Source organism: Plasmodium malariae (genome assembly GCF_900090045.1).
Source record: "Plasmodium malariae genome assembly, chromosome: 11".
Taxonomy (NCBI): Eukaryota; Apicomplexa; class Aconoidasida; order Haemosporida; family Plasmodiidae; genus Plasmodium; species Plasmodium malariae.
Window position 1 is genome coordinate 2,155,636 of NC_041785.1, and position 24,149 is coordinate 2,179,784.

Consider the following 24,149-nt stretch of genomic DNA (forward strand, 5'->3'; position numbering starts at 1 on the left):
GTTATTAAAAATAACAACAGGAAAGTAATCAACAAAAATGGGAGCGTTATGTTTTACGTATAATTCGTAATTATGTTCTGTTTGCATTTTAAGCGAATTATTCGAGTTTACCCCATATTGTTCAGTTTCGTTCTACTTTGCCTTTTTACTCCGCTTCGTTCTACTTTGCCTTTTTACTCCGCTTCGTTCTACTTTGTCTATTTACTGCTCTTCGTTCTACTTTGTCTATTTACTGCTCTTCGTTCTACTTTGTCTATTTACTGCTCTTCGTTCTACTTTGCCATATTTTAATTTATTTTAAACCAGCACATGTTCCTACATTTGCCGTTTATGTGGAGCACTTGTTGGGACTTTAAAAAAAAAGAAAAAGAAAAGTGGAGGGTGTTTACTTGTACCCCAGGAGCTGTAGCTGAGTGAAGATGTTGCACATATCTTGAAAAGAAGACAAGGAGGAATTGTCAAAGACTTTTTTTGTTTCATCCTTAGATATTGTATAAGTAACAGTTTTAATATTTTTATCGACATAATATAAATGCAATTTTCTTTTTGTTATACTGTCTCTCATAATGTTATATCTACATATACCAATTAAATACCAGGAGGTTTTATAAACCTGTGTGTGCAAAAGGATGTAGTCTTCTAATATAGATTTGGCATAGTGAATCGTCAGCTGTTCATCAGTAATATACTTATGAAATGAAAAAAAAAGAATATTGTCTTTGTTCTCGTCTCCCACCGTTCCGTCTATCACGTTGCCTATCTGTCCTTCCCTTGTTCTCTTGTTGTATATATACATATCATCCACATTTTGAATGGACTCACTAAATTTATCCTTGTTAGTAGTGTAATAATCCCCTTGTTCTAAGGATACAACGTATATTCTTGAAAAACTTTTATTTATATCATCGTCTTTTTTTATATATTTATTTGTAGCTGCTTTAACATTTTGCACTCCTTTTGTATCTGTAAATAATAAAATGCTATATTCACTGTTCATATAAGAATGTTTTTCTTTTTCTTTTATATCTTCTGCAAAGGAAATTGTTTTATCCAAAGCAGCAAGTAAATTATTTATTTCTGATGATTTTTGTACTATGTCAATTTTGACATTTCCAGCATCGATATATTTATATAAATTTATTAGAACATTATTATTTGAATAATGGACTACATAATATTTATTATAAGGGAAGAAAATATTTTTTTTTAAATATTCAAAAACAATTTTTTTTTTTGATGACATGAAGGAATTAAAAAAAAATGCATCATCAATTAAAACTATTGTAATAATACTAATAATATTTTTGTCAAAAAGTTTTTGTGATATTGATTCATAATTAATTGGAAATACTTGTTTATACGTTTTTTGAAAAGTAAATTTTTCAAAAGACTCTGAGGGGGCTGTTTTTGCAAAAAAATTTGCATTATTTTGAAAATTAGTTAAAAAGGGTTGGTATATATTATGACAATTAACAGCTTTAAATAAAAGAAATAAATGAGATTCATATTTTTCATATTTTTTTAATACTGAAACTAAGTCATTTATGCAAGGAGTTTTTGCATTATGCGTTAGTACCTTTTCTACATCAATATGCATAATTTTTTTAACGTTCCTTGGATTATTTTTTATGTCTACTTCGAATAGCAAATTGAATTCCTTTACTTCTTTTGGAATTATTAGCGGAAATTGTATTGTAGAATGTTTGTTAGATGATTTGTATGAATTCATTTGGTATATAATATGTTTTTCTTCCGCTTTATTTGAGCATTCATGAAAAACCAAATTGTAACAGGAGGTATACATAAAAGCATCACATGTATCAGTGAGTTGTACCTTTGTCGAAGTTTTTCCGCTAATAGGAATACTGTTAGTAGCAGAAGAAGGAGGAAGGAATGTCAACTTGATGTCGATCTCTTTCTCATCATAAATGAATAAATCCAAATAAAAGATATATTTATTATCTTCCACTTTTTCTTTATAATATAAATTACTTATATATATTTTTTTATTCTCTATAGGATAAACAAATAAAGTCTGTGCCTCCTTTACATATTTACCTTCTTTATTTAAACAACTAAGAGTACATTTCCAGTATTCATTATTTTGATACTTCTTTACATCTATTGCAAATTGTATGACATCATTGTTTTTTATTAAATTTGCTTCAATCTGTAATTTGTGTTCATCCTCTTCTACCGGTTTGTATAGAGAGTTTGGTAATATTAAACTGTGGTTGTAAATGTTTAGTCTGTTTTCACTCTTTGTAATGGCGGACGTAAACCTGTGAATAGATTGAAGCTCAACTAGGCATTTGTTAAAAATATGCCCTATTGAGAAATTCAGTTTGAGGCTTAGGACCAGCGGGTTTTCCAGCAAACCGTGGGCGTTCATCGGCTGCCGTAGGAAAAAAAAAAAAAAAAAAAAAAAAAAAGTAAAAGAAGCCTCAAAAAAGAAGAAAGGCACGTGAATGCATAGGATCGTAAATTTTTTTTCTTTCTGCCAACAGGACTGAGAATTTGCTCATCTGGTATTTCATCATTTTGGCATCGTATCATTTTTTCGGTATCTCTCTGGCCTTTTTTTTGATCCATCTTAGGTCTATTTTTGGCCTTTTTTTTTTTTTTTTTTTTTCTTAAACGCGTTATTACCTCCACCTTGAGGGGAATCAAACGAGGGGTAGGAGACACAGCTATGTGGGATTTTACCCAAGTGATGTTGTCCGAAAATTTGTCTACGAATCTGTTTATAAAATTTTTGGAGCATACGTCATGTGATACCCTTTCTAGTATTTCTTTGTGTTCCTTGCTCATAGAAAAGTTGACAGTATCAACTGTGTAAACATTAATTATCCAGTTTTTTTCACTTTCCAGATCGATCAAGGGGTTGTTAATATTTTCAATGAGCACTTCCAATTTACCACTTATCTCCTTCAGTGGGTCAAACAAGGAAAAGATACATGAATAGGGAATTATACGCGCTCATTTTATTGTATGTATGAACATGTGTATGTATGTGTTTGCGCGCGTATACATGTCCATATGTATATGTACGCACAGACTTGTATATCAATGTGGGAAACCCTTTGTTGTAGGGCAATGCATATTTTCAAAGAAAAGCACCTCATTCCTTTTCGATCTCAAGAGAAATTTATGACTTCTAAACGTGTAAGAGCACTGTTCAAAAGGATTTGCTTTTATATTTAAGCACGGATTTTCAAAATTTGCATTGAAGCAGGAATTAGAGTAGCATAAATCTATTGGAAGCTTTATGCTGATCATTACTTTGTCTTAAAAAAGGGAAACAGGAGGGGAAACATACTTGCACAAATGTGTACATATGCACGGATGTATGTAAGTATATATATATATATATATATATGTATGCGCATGTTCATTTGCATGCACAAACCCATTCATATTCACTTTCACCTTCACATGCCGAATTACATGAGCATATTTATATGAACAAGTTCATATTCTTTAACTTTTAACCAGTTTTCAAGTCCGCCGCAATTTGATCCAAGTTCATCTGAATAGTATAAGTCGAGTCATGTGCTCCGAAAAATGTCTTACTTGCACTTAGTTGAACATGGAAACTTTTCCTCATATCTTGAACTAAATTTAGGAGCTTCAAAGAGTAAACAAATATTTCGAAGAAAATTTCCATTCGTTGGGGCATACACCCGTGCAGCATAGGCCCAAATGAGGACGCATGTAAGTACGTATGCTAGTATTTACATGTGTTAGTAGTTACGTATATATGCATGTACGTATGTTCGTATTTACGTATGTTAGTATTTACATATATTAGTATTTACATATATTAGTAGTTACGTATATATGTATGTACGTATGTTTGTATTTACATATATTAGTAGTTACGTATATATGTATGTACGTATGTTTGTATTTACGTATGTTAGTATTTACATATATTAGTAGTTACGTATATATGTATGTACGTATGTTTGTATTTACGTATGTTAGTATTTACATATGTTAGTATTTACATATGTTAGTATTTACATATGTTAGTAGTTACGTGTATATGTATGTACGTATGTTCGTATTTACGTATGTTAGCATTTACGTATGTTTGCATTTACGGACGTTTGCATTTACGGACGTTTGCATTTACGGACGTTTGCATGTGAGTACATTTACTTACCTCCGCATTAGTGGCACTGCTACAGTAGAGCAAGAAGAGATTGCTGTGTGCACTTTGCTGTAAAAATATTTCTGCTATCTTGTCAGAGTAAATTGTACATACTTGATTTCCTTCATTAGAAGCATTTCTTTCGGCGATCGACAGAATCCTGTGAAAAATTTTATTACAAAATATGTACATAAGACAGGTCTAACAGGTGGTAGTTGTTGCTGCACTTTATTTAACCACCCGTTGTGCTCTATTTTTTAGATAAAATTTTATACTTTATATTTCGTATTTTATATTATGTGCTCTTTATATTTCATTTTTATTTTTTATTATTCATTTTTCATTTCTATTTTTATTTTTCATTTCTATTTTTATTTTTCATATTTATTTTTTTTCTTTATTTTGTTCCTTCTATTTCGTATGTTTAATATTTTGTCTTATTGCTTTCTTGCAAGCTGACCAAACCCCATCGGGACTTAGCCCCTCCTTTGAAATTTCGACAGATATCTTTAGCAAATAATTTGAGGGGTATATTGTTCCCTCAATGGGAAAAAAGTTTTCTATTAAAAGTGATAAGGAAGTGGGAAAAATATGACTACCGGGGTTTTAAAAAAAATAAAAAATAAAAACATGAGCTTGGACAGGAGCATGAACACACATAAACATGAATATACGTAAACATGAACATACATAAACATGAACATACATAAACATGAACATACGTAAACATGAACATACGGAAACATGAACATACGAATACTGAACATGAACATAACATGAAAACATGAACATACGTAAACATGAACATACGGAAACATGAATATACGTAAACATGAACATACGGAAACATGAACATACGTAAACATGAACATATGGAAACATGAACATACGGAAACATGAACATATGGAAACATGAATATACGTAAACATGAATATACGTAAACATGAACATATGCATAAACAAATGGAGGGAAAAAACATGCGAACGGGGAAAGGCTCATATGTTTAATAACTTAAAGATTTTTCCGAAAAGTCATATTCTGGTGGCACAGTTTTAGTGATCTCTTTATTTTTAAAAGGGTGTCTATGAATTTTAAATTTTTTAAGTTCGTCAGTGGTCAGCTTTAATAGATACATTTTTGATGTTATAAGATAATCACAGGAGTCTAAGGGTGGAAGAAATGTCGTTTTTGCATCATTTAAAAAATGGAGAAAATAAGCATTCGTTGCACGTCCATGTTCGGGGTCATATAGACTGGAATACGCATGTACACATATACATGCACATATGCATATACATACATACGTACATATATACATATACATACATATACACATATATATATACATACATATACACATATATATATATACATACATATACACATATATATATACATACATATACATATACACATATATATATATATATGTATTTTTTTTTTTTTTCCTGCATTGTTGCATTCCTTGCCTTTTTCTTTCATTCCTGTCCTGTTCAGATGAATTTCCACATTTTCATTCACCGCATTTGTTTCTTCTCTTTTAAATAGAAGTATTTGTAAGTTTTCTTAAGCATTTTCCCAAAATTGGTAAAATGGGAAATATATGAGTTGCTTTCTTTTTACATGAGTGCGCAAACACATACATACATACATACACATGTACACGTGCAGGTGCAGGTGCGTACTTTAATACTTGCGTACGACTGCCTATGCAACAGACGGAAAGGGAAAGTATTACTCGCAGGTATCAGTGATGTTAAGAAAAATTCCTTTGCAGTTTTTTTGGTGTTGAACTTTAAAATTATATCTATTTCAAACTTTTTGACGGTGCTTTTTCTTGTGTGCACCTTTGAAGAAAGAGAAATATATTTTTACGTTTTTAAAGTTCCAGTATACTACTAATTTAAAGATATGTACTCTTTATTTGGTGTAGTTTGGTGTGACGAAATGTATATATATATATATATATATATTTATTTATTTATTATTTTTTTTTCTTATTGTTCATTAATATTTTACCCTTTTCACGTCTTTGAAGGTGAAAACAAAATTGTCATCATAGATGGAAATAACATTTTTAATAAAATGTATGTACAGGTAGGCGCATAAAAATAGGAGTTTCATTTTAGGAAGTAATATATTTTTTTTTTTTTTTCTATTTCTATTTCTATTTCGAGAGTATTCTACTGTATGAAAAAAACAAGGCCGTACGTTTTGTGCATATATATATATATTACTACTACCTTGTGTACACGTGTATTTTCATTTAAACAAGTTTAAACTTGTTTAAGCTGTTCGGTTGAGCTAAAGTGAAAAATGAAGATGCCTCACGCGTTACTACTACAGGCATAATAGAGCAACACGTGCTTTTATTCCTATATACGTCTTTTAGTTCGTATTTACCCTTTTTATATTTATTTCTATTTATTCGTTTTTACGCCTTTTCCTTTTTCTTTTTTTTTTTTTTCTTATTTAAATAGTCAGATAGACGATAACTTTTAATATTATACAAATGAGGCTCCATTTGAAGTTACGTAAAAAAATATAATGAATACATGTTTCTACAAGGCATTTGGAGAATATGGCATGTAATAAGGACAGTGCATATTATGAATATTTTACCTAATTTTCATATTGTATAATTTTTATTTTGTATAATTTTCATTTTGTATAATTTTTATTTTGCATTTTTCATTTTGCATTTTTCATTTTTCACTTTTCATTTTTCATTTTCACTTTTCATTTTTCATTTTCACTTTTCATTTTTCATTTTCACTTTTCACTTTTTATTTTTCATTTTCACTTTTCATTTTTCACTTTCCATTTTGCACTTCTTTCAGTGTGCAGTATGAGGTGTTAATAACTGTTTCCTTCTCGCACATTCAAGAAAAAAAAAAAAAAAATTTTAAGTTCAAAGAATAGATTATCCTTGTATTTTTACATTTTTATTCGAATCATAGACAATAGTATGCAAAAGATATGCAATAAGGCATGCGAATAAAGAGAAATTAAAATGAAATTAAATTGAAATTAAAATGAAATTAAATTGAAATTAAAATGAAATTAAATTGAAATTAAAATGAAATTAAATTGAAATTAAAATGAAATTAAATTGAAATTAAAATGAAATTAAATTGAAATTAAAATGAAATTAAATGAAATTAAAATGAAATTAAATTGAAATTAAATTGAAATTAAATTGAAATTAAAATGAAATTAAGATGAAATTAAAATGAAATTAAGATGAAATTAGATGGAAATTAAAATGAAATTAAATTGAAATTAAAATGAAATTAAAATGAAAGCAAAATGAAATTAAATTGAAATTAAAATGAAAGCAAAATGAAAGTACAATAAAAATAATTTTACCCATTAATGCATGCGCCTTACTATGAAGGTAGCTCACATATGAGCACACATATGTATATAAACACAGACTGCATATATTCCCATTCCAGCTAAAAAAGGAAGGGGATTATATAACAGCCCCCAAGTATAAAGAATAAAAGTCGCTTTATTATTTTTAGCATTTAAATGTGTTGTTGTAGGATTTTCTTTTTCAACCAAGTTAAAGAAACTATGATTAAGGACTTCTGTAAATATTTTCAATGAGGGACTACTAGTGCCAAAACTATGCGTACAAAAGAATATACATATATTATATATATATATATATATATATATATATATATATACATATGTAGATATGTATGTATGCATTTATAAGGGCGTAAAAAGCACCAAACCTTTGTCATTCCCTTTTCAAGGAATTTTTTTTTTTTTTTTTTTCGAGCTCATCGAACATTTGCATACACAATAGGAGCAAAATTCGGAATAAAAATTTTTCAAATTTTTTTGTACTTTTTTAAAGAAGGTGTGAGTGAAGAAGCGCATACACCTTTGCCTTTAAGTGCTTTTGAATTGTTTCGTCGCTTCAGTTCTTTTTGTTCGTTTTGTTCGTTTTGTTCCTTTTAGTTATTTTGTTATTCATTCATTTTATTATTGTGTTATTCATATATTTTATTATTTTGTTATTTTGCATTTTTAATATTGCGCGCTTGAGCGGCACTTTGGAGTGAGGATTGTTTTATTTTTTTGTTCCCTTAAATTTGCGGAAAAAGGGAATACCTACTCGGGAATGAGGATAGGTGTGTTCGGTCATATATACATATACACATACGTATACATATAAACACGTACGTACATACACAAACACGTACGTACATACATAAACACGTACATACACACATACTTATACCCGTTCTTAACGCGCGCAGTGGTCTTCTGTTTAACATCATATGCGCATATATTTGTATGGCTCTGTGCGTAGGCTTAAAGGATCCTATAGGTATATATGAAAAGCCATCCTAGTGTACGGGAAAAAATATACGCGAAATTATTTTTAAGAAGGAAAGGGGAGGGAATAGAAGAGGAGGAATGTGTAGACATTAACAGGGTGGTAGATAAAAATATTGAGCAACTAAACTGTAGTTTGAATGAAAAAGAAGTAATTCAAAAAAAGTGGATAAATATATTAAAAAGAAATGCAAATAAATATGGCAAGGTTTCTGAAGGAAATAAAATAAAAATATATAATGATGGATTTTCTGCATTTAATAATATTTTAAAATGTATTGATAAAAGTAAAAAGAGGGTATGGTTTGAAACATATATATTTGATGACTCCAAGTTAGCTGAAAAAGTTGTTAATAGTTTATGTAATGCATCAAGAAGAGGATGTGATGTGATTTTATTGGTTGATTATATAGGAAGTATAAAAATGAAAAACAAATGGATAAAGAAATTGAGGGAGAATAATGTTCATGTTATATTCTTTAATACCTTTTTAAATTCCTTTTTAAATATGCTACCTATATTTTTTCGTGATCATCGGAAAATTCTTATAGTTGATAATGCTGCTTATTGTGGTTCAATGAACGTTTCAGAGAATGTTATTCCGGATGATATCTTTTCTGTTTGCGACAACGAGGAACAGCAGAATGGAGAGGAAGATGTTGCACAACGGATGCAACTGCATGAGAAGGGAAGAGACAAGGATAACAATAGCGAAGGTAATGGTAGAAGTAATGGTAGAAATATAAGGAGATGCCTCGAATACTACGACTTGCATATAAAGTTGAAGGGTCCTGCAGTGAAGGACTTAGCAGATGTGTTTATAGACTCTCTAAGGATGTCCAATACATCAATTACTCGGAGTCCTATTGAAAAACAGAAAAAATATGTAAATGATGAAGATGAACCATGTTATGTACAAATACTAGAGTCGAATGTCCTTAGAAAAGTAAAGTCTATACAAGGTACATTTGATTATGTTTTGAGAAATGGAGCATCCAATAATATTTATATTACAACTAGTTACTTTCTACCCCCAGGGTTTTTGAGAAGAGCTTTATATTCCTGTTTGCACAATGGGGTACATATATCGTTTCTTTTTTCGGGTAATTCGGATATACTAGGTGATGTACCAGCAACGTATTACATAATAAAGAAACTGCTCAAAAAATTTCATAAACTGGAAAATGCAGAGGGAGATATGGCACACACGGGGGATAACAAATGTGGTAAGGGAAACTGCAACTACAACTGCAACTACAACTACAACTGCAACTGCAACTGCAACTGCAACTACAACTGCAACTACAACTGCAACTGCAAATATAACTGTAACAGGAAAGACTGCGAGAATTTCAACCACGATAGGAATAAAAAACTGACAAATTATGTTCTACATATACATAAAAATATGCACTTTGAGAATTTTATAAAATATGTAAAAAAAAAAAAAAAATTGGGTGAACATATATTCTTAAGGAACAAAAAAAAAGGGACTAGCCAATTTTTTTTTTTTCAAAATAAACATTGCCACGCAAAGAACTTAGTAGTTGACAATTTGTGGTGTGCTACTGGATCCTTTAACTGGGACCGATTTTCCTCAAGACGAAATTTAGAAGTTATGGTTTCCATTTTTGATAAAAAAATTTGTGATAAATTTATTAATGAACATAAAACAAAAGTTAGAGAAAACAGTATTGAAATTACTCTATCACATATACTCAATCGGAATATTTTTCAAATTCTGTTTAGCTTTTGTGCTTATCATTTAGGCAAATTGTCAGGGAAAAATATTTTTGATGGACTTTCTAACAACAGCAAAAAAACTGTCCTACGAAAAGCCATCATCAACAAGTACTTAACTGACAACTGCATTGAGAACGTTTCACTAAGTATGATGTGGGGATTTTAGAACACTTGTCATTAGGAAGAAAGGGAACGGGAAAGGGAAAGAGAACTGGAAGCATTCTATTGTACTGTATTACAATGTACTGTATGATATGGAGGTGTGCAGTACACGTAGCACTACTTCCCGACCGGAAAAGGGTGCTGCATATAGCACATGGATTTCTTTTGGACCTGTAACAAAATATGGCTTACTTACTTTTCCCAAGAATGCCACTTTTAAAAATTGCTTAAATTGTCAATAAAGATAGGGTATAATTGAATGGAAATTTTTAATTGACGAATAACAAAAAAGGTAAAGTTAAAAACTGGAAGCAGTCAAATGGATGAAACAGTTAATGAGAGGGGTATATAATTCAGTGCGACAAAAACAAAACAAAATAGTGTTAAGCAAAACAGAGTACACGTTAAAAAACTGTAAAAACAGGAGCACACGCGCATGCGTATGGTGCGTGCAAAAAAAGGTTCAAGCAAATGTACAGACATATAAACCACCATTATAAAGTTAATAAATCTTACGAGTTTACACTTTTTGCAAGGGTCATTAAATCAGTCCGCAATCGAATATTTTCAATTAATGTTTCCTCCATTATTTTTTTCATCTCATCGTACGTTAGTTTATTGTTAAAGATGCTGAACCGGTTGTCTAACCTGAGGAGGGAGAAAAAAGGTAAAAAAATTATAAAAAATAAAATGATAGAATGAAAAAAGAAAAAATAAACTAGTAGAATGAAAAAAGAAAAAATAAAATAGTAGAATAAAAAAAGAAAAAATAAAATAGTAGAATGAAAAAAGAAAAAATAAAATAGTAGAATGAAAAAAGAAAAAATAAAATAGTAGAATGAAAAAAGAAAAAATAAAATAGTAGAATGAAAAAAGAAAAAATAAAATAGTAGAATAAAAAAAGAAAAAAAGTAGACATAATGAACACATGCATAAGCATAGACAAGAGTAAACAACTGAGCACTTCGAGATGAGTGCACGATGGACCGATACGAGTTAATTATGAAACGTAAACCTAATTATAATGTGCAGCGGACAACGGCATGTTGTGTGCATATGTATATATATATATATATATGTTTGTATGCATGTATGTATGTTCCCTTTGCGTGTATGCAATGGCTAGCACAGGACGCCTACCGAAAGTGTTCTTCCGACAGCGCGTGTTTCTTTATCAAATGGGAAATGATTTTGCTCTTCCTATTTACATCTTCTTGTAGTAAGAGTTGATCTTCTTTAAGTTTTTCAATTTCTTGTGAAAGAAAAATTATTTCGTTCAAAAGATCATGTATTTTTAATGATGATGCATCATCACGTGGAGGTTTCTTATCATAACTGATAAAATTATCATCAGGATTGTTCATATTTCTAAATTTTTCTAAAATAATACGATATTTCTTATGGATTATTTCATTTTGTGTAATTTCACGTAATAGTAATTTTTGGGTTTCCCGCAGTCGCTCATTGGTGTTACTCTGCTTCTTCAATGAAAGAGATTTACATTCTTGTAAAAGTAGTTTATAATAATTAATTTTGTTAACAAGTTCTTCCTTATGAAGGTTGTCATAGTCTGATAGATTAGAGTTCATGTGATTAGCTTTTTTCGATATATTATTATTAGCATTTTTGGTGGGAAGGGGGGCCTTCTTTGTTATGCATTCATCATCACTGTTGACAATTACCATTTCGTTTGTTTTGCATATGGTTGGACTCCTTTCCTTTACATCGTCTTTTAGTGAACACTCCTGTGTAGTTCGAAGATTAGTTCTTCGATTGTTGTTCCTAAAGCTGCTGCTGCTTAACTTGGTGTACTGCTCACACGTACATCCCTTGCTCAAAGGTTGGGCGTAATTTGGGGTAGCATCCCTTAGTTTATATAACTCTATTAGTATATTAGGGGTTTTCCCCTTCGTCGTATTCAACTTGGTCGACTTCCACATGGACGACCTCCACTTGGTTACCCCCCACTTTAACATTCCTTTCTGCATCCGATTGCTTCTATAACTGCGCAGAAACACCTTAAAATGGTTTGTAAGTTTTTTCTCCTTTTTTCTTACGTCATGCAATACAGTTTTGTGCATATAAACATCTTGCTTTGTAAGCTGCAAACGTTCGAAGTATATATTTACTTTATCTTCAAGTACTTTTATTTCGTTTTTTAATTCTGTACACGTGCATGTTTGTTTCCTTAAGGTATCCTCTAAGCATCTTATATAACATTTTAATTCAAAATTTTTTTTCATATGTATTATTTTGTCTTCCAACATATTGTGCATGTTTTGTTTTTCTACTTGTAATCTTCTTATATCCTTATCCATAGAATTAATTTTTTCATTTAAGTAATTTGCCTGGTCACATATATCCATATCATTCTTTATACATGAGAACTGTTTTGATAGTTGTAGCAGTTGGTTTGTCTGTCTCTCATTTATATCACTTAGCATTTTTTCCTTTTTCTTCAACTCGGCTATTTCACCAACATACTCTTCTTTCAACATGTTTAAGTAGTTCAAGTTATTTGCATCTCTGTTGCAGTATATTAGTATACGAAAGAGTTCTTTCATATCGTTCATCAGTAGCTCGAAGAGCATGCTGGCACATGTGATGCGGTCATCATTCACACGGTTTGCATCATTTGCATCATTTACGTCGGTTACACGATCTACTTCTTTTACATCATTCACTTTTTTCACACGATTTACTTCCTTCACACCGCTCGCATCGCTTGCATCGTTCCTGGCGGATCCACGTCCACGCTGCTTCCTCAACGCTACTATCGTTTCTGCTATATGGTTATATTTATCATTAACTAAGTTATAACTTACATTATTTATTATTTTTTCTTGAAATTCTGCTAAAAACATTTCACCAAGGAAGAATTCTGTTACAACTGCTGCATCTTTTTTCTCTTTTGTTTTGATTTCTTCCTTTCCTTCTAATTCCTTCATATTATTTCCTTCACACGCTTCGTATTCATCCCAATTCGAAATTGATATGACATTGTTCATGTGGACGTTCTTTTGAGTTATTTTCCTCTCCGATGTATTTGTTTTTTCAGGTAAGTTTTCTACAATTGCGTTGCACCGGTTGAAGCGATTGCTCCTACCACTGCTGCCAATTTTATCACTGTCTCTACTTCCTTGTTTACTATACTTGTTACACTCATTATTCTCATTATTCTCATTATTCTCATTATTCTCATTATTCTCATTATTCTCATTATTCTCATTATTCTCATTATTCTCATTATTCTCATTATTCTCATTATTCTCATTATTCTCATTATTCTCATTATTCTCATTATTCTCATTATTCTCATTATTCTCATTATTCTCATTATTCTCATTATTCTCATTATACTCATTATTCTCATTATACTCATTATTCTCATTATTCTCATTATACTCATTATTCTCATTATTCTCATTATTCTCATTATTCTCATTATACTCATTATTCTCATTATTCTCATTAGTCCCACTGGATGGAATTACTGCACTTCTTTTCTCTTCTTCCCTTTTGTGCATTCCCACCCCACTGCTTATTTCTCTTGTGCTACCTACCCCTTCTCGTTCAGTACGACTGTATTTACAAGCCTTTCTTGTGTCGTTACAAGTATTGCTTACTTGTTTTCCTGGTTCATTATTTTCTTCTTTTTCCTGTACACATTCATGATTCTGTACTTGATCTGTTCTTTCCTTCTTTGTTTCTCTTTCAAAGCACGTTTCATTGTTGTATTCGCTTAGGGTACATTTGACATTACTGTTGTGCATCTTATATTTGGATCTGCTATTACCTTTGGACGTGTGCTTAGTCTTTGCTTTCTTATTATTACGGTCATACTCACACCATGCATTGCTATCATCTGTGTTGACATTGCATTCATTATCACAGCATACACTGCCATTGCTTCCACGACAATGCTGATTCTTACTCCACTTTTCTTCATTTTTTAGCTCCTCGTATAAAATTTTTTCTTGAATGAACTCCCTTTTTTCCACATGCACTTCATCCCACTTTGTTAGTTTATTTTTTGAGTATGACAAATCTATATCTGACCCTGAGTTATAACTCATATTTTTCTTTTCTTCTAATATGAACGAATCATTTTTTTGGTTCCTTAGTAGTAGTTTACTGTTTAGTTGATCCAAAATTTTCTTCTTTGCTTGGTCTATGTCAAGTAAAAATTTAAGCATAACGTGCGCGTATGTCTACGTGGGAAATGGGAGGAGGTGGAAGAGGGGAATGGTTACCTGAACTTGTGCTACACGTACATACGCGCACATACACGTACACATGCATAGAAACACACACACATATATATACATATATATATATATATATATATATATTCATATGCACATATATATTTAAACTCCCGCATGTACAAGGTACTTGCAAAGGTACACACACACACGTACAGGTGCATACATTTATATATACAAGTACGTATACATATGTAAGTACATGTGCATGCTTATCCTTTTTTAGAGGAAAAAGGCAAAGAGAATAATATTTCATACGGTATATCATTTGAAAGAAAGATAAAACATCATCATTGTGTCAAAAAAAAAAAAAAAAAATGCGACGCAAGAAATTTTTAATTTTTTAAAATTAACAAAATAGCGTTTAATGAAAGGTTCAAAAAGGGTTAATGTAATATAACTTCTCCAGAAAGTGGGGGGGGGAGGAAAAAAAAAAAAAAAAAAAAAATAAAATAAAATAAAAATAAAATAAAATAAAAATAAAATAAAATAAAAATAAAATAATATAAAATAAAAATAATATAAAATAAAAATAAAAATAAAATAAAATAATACTCTTCCTAATTTTACTTATTAATAATACCTACAGATTTTTTTAATTACTCAAAAAAAAAAAAAAAATTATTCTTCTAAGAATAAAAGAGAAGTAGATAGAGAAAGTGTAAATGAGAAGGCGAATGAGTATGAGAATGAATACGAATATGAAGAGTTAAAACGAACAGGGAGAGAAGAATATTCCCTCAACGTTGATAATACACATCAACATTATCGACATAGTGGAAATTAAATTTATAACACAACTTAGCAGATTGTTCGGATTAAGCTAAATTTAAAAGTATAATACCACAAAAAAGAATTTTTTTTTTTTTTCTTTTTTTTACATAGTATGCGCTCTTAAATGATTTAGAGTGTTTTAATGCAATGGTGAAGTAGTCATGTCAAGTGAACAAATTACCATAGTGTCAATGAACCAATGTGGCACTGTACCATTTTGACGTTTTGCTAATTTAGGAGAGCAATTGGAAAGAATAAAGATTGAGCAAACACGAGAAAAACTAAATTCTTGGAAGATTTCGTCTTCCTCCCCCCATCCCCGGCTTTCGTTCGTATTAATATTAGTTTTTGGAGAAATTTTTTTTTTTTTTTAAATTGTTTTTTCTGTTCTTCTATCGTGATATATTTTTTTTTATACCGTTTCGTGAAAAACATCTCGTATTGTTTATGAGTGTAAAATGTCTAAAAGTAGAATAAAGAAAATTTTAATATGTACCTTTTTTCCATTTATATGAAAACCAAAGAATGCGTTATTGGCTCGTTTATATAGTATGTATATATTTCATTTAAAGCATGTAAGAGGGTATGTGTAACGGTTAGACAAAATGTGGATGTTGCACTAAAATGAGATATTCAAAAAGGTCTAAAAAGGTAAGAAGATGACAAGTTAAAATATCAAAAAATTAAAAATTAAAAATTAAATATTAAAAATTAAATATTAAAAATTAAATATTAAAAATTAAAAATTAAGTATTAAAAATTAAAAATTAAAAATTAAGTATTAAAAATTAAAAATTAAAAATTAAATATTAAAAATTAAAAATTAAATATTAAAAAGCTAAATAATTTAATAATTAATTAATTAATCAGTTAATTATATAATTAAATTATCAAATAATCCAGAAAACTTGAAGAAAGAAGGGCGCACCCCCTCCCCATTTTGTATTTTCTTAAAACTTGCACTTGATCAAAATGTAGATTATGCTTGAACAGAAGAAGGATAATATGGTTATAGGACACTCGTAAAAATGAGAAAAAGAGATTCATTCAAATTTTCTAATAAATGCAAAGTGTAACTTGAATCTGTTTCTTATATCATTTTATTCTTTTTTTTTTTTGCTTTTATTTGCTCTATTTTTCATTTGGTTAAATACTGTTTGCACACACAGCGTCCAAAGGAGTACTGGGAAAAAAGGGGGAACTGTCGAAAATTAGTAAAATGCTCATATAACAAGGAATGGACTATGATGCAGTAGGATCTCCTAGTTCCTTTGCATTACTTGCATCCACGTATTTTATAGGAGTGTTTCCTATATACACGCCAGAGTATTTCACTATTTTATTATTTTCCGTTTGTTCGTTTATATGTGCTGTGAAGCTTAATAGTCTTGCAAGAAAATAGAGCGGTGGTAAGTATTCTAGTGAGATGTCTAGTAGGTGGAATGTTAGAAGAGTATAATAATAGCTAGATGCATATTTTTTTTTATTTTTTAAAAAAAAGTTTTCAATATCTATAAAATGAGTTAATATATCTACATTAGCCTGAGAAGTCATCCTACAATAATTTTCTAAATATTTTTTTAAAATTGCATTTTTTTTAAAAAAAAATTTATTATTATAAAAAAATAAATTCATGTTACTAATCTGCGATAAAATCTTATCCTTTTCGTACTCTGCTTTATCCTTAGAGGGTAACTTTACACTCAACAAGGAACGAAATGCTGTGTGTAAATCTATTTTTTTAAAAGTGTCTATGTAAAATGTAACAGCGTATAGAAATATATTAAAGTGGTTATCTTTGCTCACATTATATAGCATTCTTAATAAAAAAGTTTTTTCATTAATGCCATTTTCACATATCAGCATTAACAAAATGGTAAGAACTTTTGTTTTTTCCTTTTTCATTGAGTCGTATAACTCTAATGAAGTTTTTTTCACGTGCTTAATCTCTCTCTGTCCACTTTTCATCTTCCCCTTTTCTTTATCGTATGCATCTTTTTCTGTGCCATTTTTTGAAATCCCTTTCTCATTATTTGCGAAATTTTCAATAATAAAAGAACACAAGCTCTCAACTTTTATATTAGAAATATTTGAAGAAGTCCATTTTTTAGAATTAAACAAGTATATTAATTTTAAAGAGTATGCTAAAATTTCATAATAGCCCAAATTTATATCATTGTTATATTCATTTTGTAAAGATAATATAAGTAGACATACTCTTATTAATTCAAGAGGGTTAGAGCATTGTAAATTTTCCATTATTTTACATACTTTTTTCTCTTCATAAGAGTGAAAAGCATTTTCAAAATAACATTTCCTTTCATATAATTCCTTTGATGTTGGCAATCTTTTATATAGAAAAAGAAAAATTATTTCGTCGAACGTAGCATATTCACACAACTCATGTATGTTCAATCCTCTGTAAAAAATACCTAATATTTATTGAAGCAATTTCATACATATGTTTATGTATTTATTGTTGTAGAGAAACTGTATTTACGCTGCAGAAAAATGTCTGCTTTTAATGCGCTCAAGTGTACACATAAGGATTTATTGATCGTACGGAAAAATACATATTTGCATAAACGGGCATGCATTATGGTGTACAGGATGCAGGACTCTCTACATACATTTTTTAGCAGTGAACCTAAGTCGCTCTGTCGAACTGAATCTACATCCATATCTCTTAATCCTTCTTTCATTTTTTAATAACCTTTGAGCTCAAAGAAAATTTCCGTTTCTAGCAAAATATGAGGAAGCGTTTGCTCGCACCATCCTTTTATTTTCTCTCTTTTATTATTATTACAAAAATACCTTTTTTCAAAAAAAAAAATATTTTTTAAAAAAGCAAAATTTTTCACATGTAAAAAAGTAAATTTTCTTTTTATGTTATTCATCGTACAAGGGGGAAGGTGAAAAAAAAAAAAAAAAAAAAAGGAAAAAATAAATTTAATGCTTGACAAAAATAAAAACATGTAAAATAAAAAGACTACTATATATAATATTTCATAAACGCACATGAGTCATTTCAAAAATTTTGAGATTAAGAAATACTGCTTGCACTTTAGTTCCATTTTCAAACTATATATAACCTATAAAAAACGCAGTAAATAAATTACAAATGGGACGGTGGGAAATTGGCAAAACATATGCACCCAATAAACAATAAATGCGATAGCGCAGTTGAGTATGCATTATGTATACATGTTGTTCGTACGTGTGTATCCACGTATGCACGCACGTATATATATACGCACATATACATACATACATACATACATACATACGTATATACATACATTTATACATACGTATATACATACATTTATACATACGTATTACATACATTTATACATACATTTATACATAAACATATGCATAATTAAAATTTTTTAATCGCTTAATTTTTAATTCTCATTTCTGAACTTTCAACTGCGAGTAAAAGCTGCATCTCTCAACTTTTAAATGCCTTCGAAGAAAAAAAAAATTAATAATTTGTGATAGATTTGATTAATTTTTTTTTTTTTTTTTACCTTTTAAAACTGCCTTGTATAACATCCTTTTTCTTTTTCTTTTTCTTTTTCTTTTTTCTTTTTTCTTTTTTTTGCGTAGTATATAACATTCATCATTTGCTTCTTACCTCATTAATTCTAAAAATTAAAATGCAAAGAATTCGACAAAATTGCGTTATGAGAATAATGTATGTATACACGTATATATATATATATATATATGTATATGTATATGTGTGAATATATTTATATGAATGTTTATATGTGTGCTCTCATATGTAATTACAAAAGGGCGACAGTTCTGAACAGTTCAGGTGCATTTTTTTAAAGCACTGTGAGAAATTAAACGCGTTTTAAATCTTTTTGCAAAGATAAAAGTTTATACTTCTATGTAGTATGGAAATTAGCCAAAACGTATATAACTGTGTGAAAACCTTTTAAACGCGTATAAATTTGTTTTGAATTAATTGTTGTACATAATATATTTGTCATATGCAAGTGTAAGTTGCTTTCTACTTACAACTTGTTTAGTTCATCAACAATTTCACATTTTAAAGAAAACAATTACTTGTTTTGCACATAAATAAATAAATATATATATATATATATATATATATATATATATATATATATATATATATATATACACATATATGTACGTATACGTATATATATATACGTTTGCATCTTTAGGTAATTTTTATTATTCCTTTTAAAATAATAGCCTTTTTACTATTTTTGTTGTAAAATATGAGAGAAGTTCTTATGTAATTATTCCGTACAAAAAAAAAAAAAAAAAAAAAAAAAAACTGATTACATAAGTTATTATATACATACAATTGTGCGTTTGAATACCCAAAAGAGAAATAAATCCTTTTTTTAGTTTCTTCTTGTATGTTTTTTAAAATTATACATAAGATTGTAACAACTATTTGACAAAATTTTATTTGTTTTGCTTTCTATTTTTAAAAGAACAAAACAAAAAGAAACATAGTTTATTTTTTTTTTTTATGTAATTTAGGTTTTTATTTATATACATATATTTATTTTATGAACACGTCATACTTTTTTATTTAACTTTTAAGATTTGATAGGTGTTGTTAATATATTAATTATTAATAAATATATAAAGAAGAAAACTTTTTTTTTCCTTTTTTTTTTCCTTTTTTTTTTTTTTTTTTTTTTTGGCTTTATTTAAAAATTGAGTAGATCGCAGCTTTACATATATATAATATATATATACATACACACACGCACGTATATATATATGTTTGTGCTTATATATTTATATTCATAATTTTAAGATTTAATTTAAAATACTTTTTCACTTCTCCATTTGCGCATTAGCAATTTTAATTTGATTGGTTTTTGTAATTACAAAAAATTACGACTCGTTCCTACTTTTTTAGGAAGATCGAAGGTGTATGAAAAGTTATTTGGGGAGTTTATGTTAAAAAAGAGCTAGATTAAGAAACAATTTGTACACTTATATACGTGTTTATTTAGGCATATAAATAATAAATTCGTTTATATATATATATCCATATAAATTTTTATATGCACAGACACACACACACACACACACACACACACACACATACATACATATATACATACATACACGTTTATAAATAGATACAGCATTTCCAACATTTTCATCCGCGTAACATAATACTAATAATTTTTTGTCAGAAAAATGGATTTACTTTTAGCTAAAGCAATTTGCATATTTGCGTTTGTTTCAGTTGCAACATTCGGATGTTCTATACCATATTTGATAGGATTGTTTGGACAGAAACAAAATATTGAACATGAAAAAAAAGTAAAAAATATCCTTTCTAATTTGAATTGTTTTGGTTCTGGTTTTATTTTTTCAATTGTTATGTTCCATTTGTTACCAGAAACAATCATGATTGTAAGTTCACATAAGGACATCGTTATTTTTAACACATCTGATGCTGATATGAAAACACTCTATATCTTTTTTTTCGTATTTATTGGTTTCTGTGTGCAATTAGCATTAGAATATGTTCTACCAGTTGATAGTAATTATTGCTGTGTTGCTAATGATGACGTGAAGTCCATGTTGAATGATAATTTTTCCAAGTAAAATTTGAACAAGTAGAATATTCCTTGAGGAGATATACATGCGCAAAGATGAATATAATGCATTTATTTTTTTCTTAGCTATTTATAGTTTTTCCAAATTCACGTGAATTGTTTATAGTTTTTCTTAATTTATGTGAACTGCTCATAATTTTTCACATTTTTACCTCAACTGTTCATAATTTTGTATTAATTTTTTTTTTTTTTTTTTTTTTTTTTTGTGATTATGTGCCTTTTTCAATTTGCCTTTTTAATTCCATTGCGTATTTAATTATTTTATTGTAGAACGTTAGTAAAGGGTAAAAAGGATTCCATTAATATCGATATGCATAGTGTGGTAAGAAAACACCTACATATTTTCGTTATTTTTTTATATTATCAGGTGCACTATGCTACTAGAGATATTTGTATATTTCATCTTTTTTCAATGAAATAAATGTTTGTTGCTAATTGTACGTTCATTTATGTTTTGCAATTGAATATGAATAATACCATATTAACTCATTTTCTTCTTTTTTTTTTTTTTTTTTTTTTTTTTTTGAAGAGTGTCAATGAAGATAAATATCATCATGCATGTGATAGTGAGCATTTCAAGAAAAAACAGAATTTCTCACAATTTTTACACGTCCTAACATTGCAGTCATTTTTCTTAACAGTATCCTTGGCTGTACATTCGTGCAATGAAGGTAAGGATAAAGGAAAGAAAGAGATTAAGTGTAACTACATTGTTACAAGATCACATGGCAGATTGCTCATTTTTATGTAGTGCGTGATATTTTGTGTGTAAGTATGCATGTGTGTATCTATATATACGTAACATGTAATTATTTTTACCCACTTTTCCGCCTTTAGGAATGATCGTAGGAATGTCAGATGACGTGCATTTTGTTTTTATAAATTCGTTTTGTATTTTATCACACAAGTGGATAGCAGGAGTTACTGTGGCTCTTTCACTAAATCAGAACAACATAGTAATTTTTTTTTTTTTCTGAATAGTTATGTATTATGTATGTTGAAGGGTTTTTATTTATTCGTATATACAATTGTATATTTATCTGTATATATAATTGTATATTTATCTGTATATATAATTGTATATTTATCTGTGTATTTATATTGTATATATTGTATATTTATCTTATATTTAATTGTATATTTATCTGTATATATAATTGTATATTTATCTGTATATTTAATTGTATATTTATCTGTATATTTAATTGTATATTTATCTGTATATATAATTGTATATTTATCTGTATATTAATTGTATATTTATCTTATATATAATTGTATATTTATCTGTTTAATTGTATATTTATCTGTATATTTATTTGTATATATAATTGTATATTTATCTGTATATTTAATTGTATATTTATCTGTATATTTATCTGTATATTTAATTATATATTTATCTGTATATTTAATTGTATATTTATCTGTTTATTTTTTTATTTGTATTTATTTGTTTATTTGTTTAATTTATTTATTTATTTTATTTATTTATTTTTTTATTTTTTTCATCTTGCACAACTCTTATATGTTTTAATGTTTTCTCGTCATTTGGTTTTCATATTTGACATCATTTTCCCATTCTTGTAGAGCAAAAATCTCAAGACAATATTGTTAGTAATTTTTATATTCTCTTCGCCCCTAGGAATAATATTAGGTCACTTGATACAGTCATCAGGTGGGGACGATAAGCAAATTTGATTTAATTTGATTTGATTTGACTCATTTCAATATGTTTTAATTTAATTTGATTTAGTTTTATTTGATGTAGTTCAAATTAATTTAATTTGACTTCAATTTGTTTAAATTTCGTTTAATTTTAATTTTAATTTTAATTTTAATTTTAATTTTTTTTTTTTTTTTTTACAACCTGAGAATTTGCATGTTCATTTATTTCCTGCATTTATTTATAGGTGAAAAATTAACATGTATAATCAATGCAATTTCCATTGGATCGTTGCTTTTCATTGGATGTGAGGTAAATTAGCTAAAACGACAACAAAATAGGGGCAGTTTTGTGTGTATAATGAGCACGCTGAAGTACATGTGTGCATATATACATGTGTACAATATACATATGTGCAATATACATATGTGCAATATACATGTGTGCAATATACATGTGTGCAATATACATGTGTGCAATATACATATGTGCATACATACTTATGTGCATACATACTTATGTACATACATACATACATATATATATATATATATATATTGGCTCATTTTTGAGAATTAGTTCGGCTAGTAAATTGATCCCTTATCGTTCAGCACACACACACATATGTGCATGTGCATGATTTTTCTTGTGATTGTTATTATATGTGTTTCCTCCAATTTTCATTTCCATTCTCAGATTTTGCTAAATGAAATAAAGCAGAAGTATAGCAGAAAAGTTAGGCTTACAAAATGGCTCAGCTTTTGTTGTTCGTGCGTAATTGCATTTTTTTTAATTATAGCCACTGTGCGCATTGCTCCACATCATCATCATTAGCTTCATCCATTTTTACCCAAAAAAAGGAATACACACAGGCGAATTTATGTTTATGTTTTGGTATGCATACCTATTTGCACCTGTTAAGGGTTATATATGTGTGCATATATATACGCATGTATACATACATACGAACAAATACATGCACAATGTTTCGTTAATTTCTGTAATATTTATTTTAAATAAATGCAAAGAAAAAAAAACCTTTCCTTTACGGAAATGAGTTACATATTGTTTGCTTATGGAGAATATGTTCTTCATATATATACAATATATATATATATATATATATATGTATTATGCACGTGTAAATTTTTTTAATAAGAATTTTTAAAACGTTTTTAATATTATATATTTGTTTTGGTTTGTTCTTTGTTTTTTAGCTTTATTTTTTAACAACACTTTTTTACTTCATTTTTTTTACAGTTATGTTTTACTGTTATGTTTTACTGTTATGTTTTACTGTTATGTTTTACTGTTATGTTTTACTGTTTTATTTTACTTTTTTTTTTTTTTTGGAAATTTCTTCAAAATGTTAATAAAAAAAAAAAAACATTC

At 28.5% G+C, this 24,149-nt stretch overlaps 5 protein-coding genes across 5 annotated transcripts; 2 read left to right on the forward strand and 3 right to left on the reverse strand.

Moving 5' to 3' along the window:
* Positions 1–385: 385 nt before the first annotated feature.
* On the reverse strand, positions 386–6,282 carry PmUG01_11053300 (conserved Plasmodium protein, unknown function; the record flags this gene model as incomplete). The annotated part of the gene is made up of 10 exons (XM_029006204.1): positions 386–2,395; positions 2,650–2,928; positions 3,121–3,287; positions 3,493–3,628; positions 4,169–4,316; positions 4,617–4,716; positions 5,170–5,322; positions 5,619–5,723; positions 5,897–6,005; positions 6,178–6,282. The coding sequence occupies 10 exons, from the start codon at positions 6,280–6,282 to the stop codon at positions 386–388; spliced, it is 3,312 nt and encodes a 1,103-aa protein (XP_028862717.1).
* A 2,230-nt stretch (positions 6,283–8,512) lies between these two features.
* Positions 8,513–10,423, forward strand: CLS (mitochondrial cardiolipin synthase, putative; the record flags this gene model as incomplete). The annotated part of the gene is made up of 1 exon (XM_029006205.1): positions 8,513–10,423. One exon carries the CDS (start codon positions 8,513–8,515, stop codon positions 10,421–10,423), a length of 1,911 nt encoding a protein of 636 aa, XP_028862718.1.
* Positions 10,424–10,931: 508 nt separating this feature from the next.
* PmUG01_11053500 (conserved Plasmodium protein, unknown function) lies at positions 10,932–14,615 on the reverse strand (the record flags this gene model as incomplete). The annotated part of the gene is made up of 2 exons (XM_029006206.1): positions 10,932–11,067; positions 11,560–14,615. The coding sequence occupies 2 exons, from the start codon at positions 14,613–14,615 to the stop codon at positions 10,932–10,934; spliced, it is 3,192 nt and encodes a 1,063-aa protein (XP_028862719.1).
* Positions 14,616–16,700: 2,085 nt separating this feature from the next.
* PmUG01_11053600 (citrate synthase-like protein, putative) lies at positions 16,701–18,355 on the reverse strand (the record flags this gene model as incomplete). Its single annotated transcript, XM_029006207.1, has 2 exons — positions 16,701–17,890; positions 18,172–18,355. The coding sequence occupies 2 exons, from the start codon at positions 18,353–18,355 to the stop codon at positions 16,701–16,703; spliced, it is 1,374 nt and encodes a 457-aa protein (XP_028862720.1).
* Positions 18,356–20,666: 2,311 nt separating this feature from the next.
* On the forward strand, positions 20,667–23,591 carry PmUG01_11053700 (transporter protein, putative; the record flags this gene model as incomplete). Its single annotated transcript, XM_029006208.1, has 7 exons — positions 20,667–21,076; positions 21,362–21,413; positions 21,621–21,762; positions 21,929–22,047; positions 22,682–22,769; positions 23,005–23,069; positions 23,454–23,591. The coding sequence occupies 7 exons, from the start codon at positions 20,667–20,669 to the stop codon at positions 23,589–23,591; spliced, it is 1,014 nt and encodes a 337-aa protein (XP_028862721.1).
* Positions 23,592–24,149: the final 558 nt, after the last annotated feature.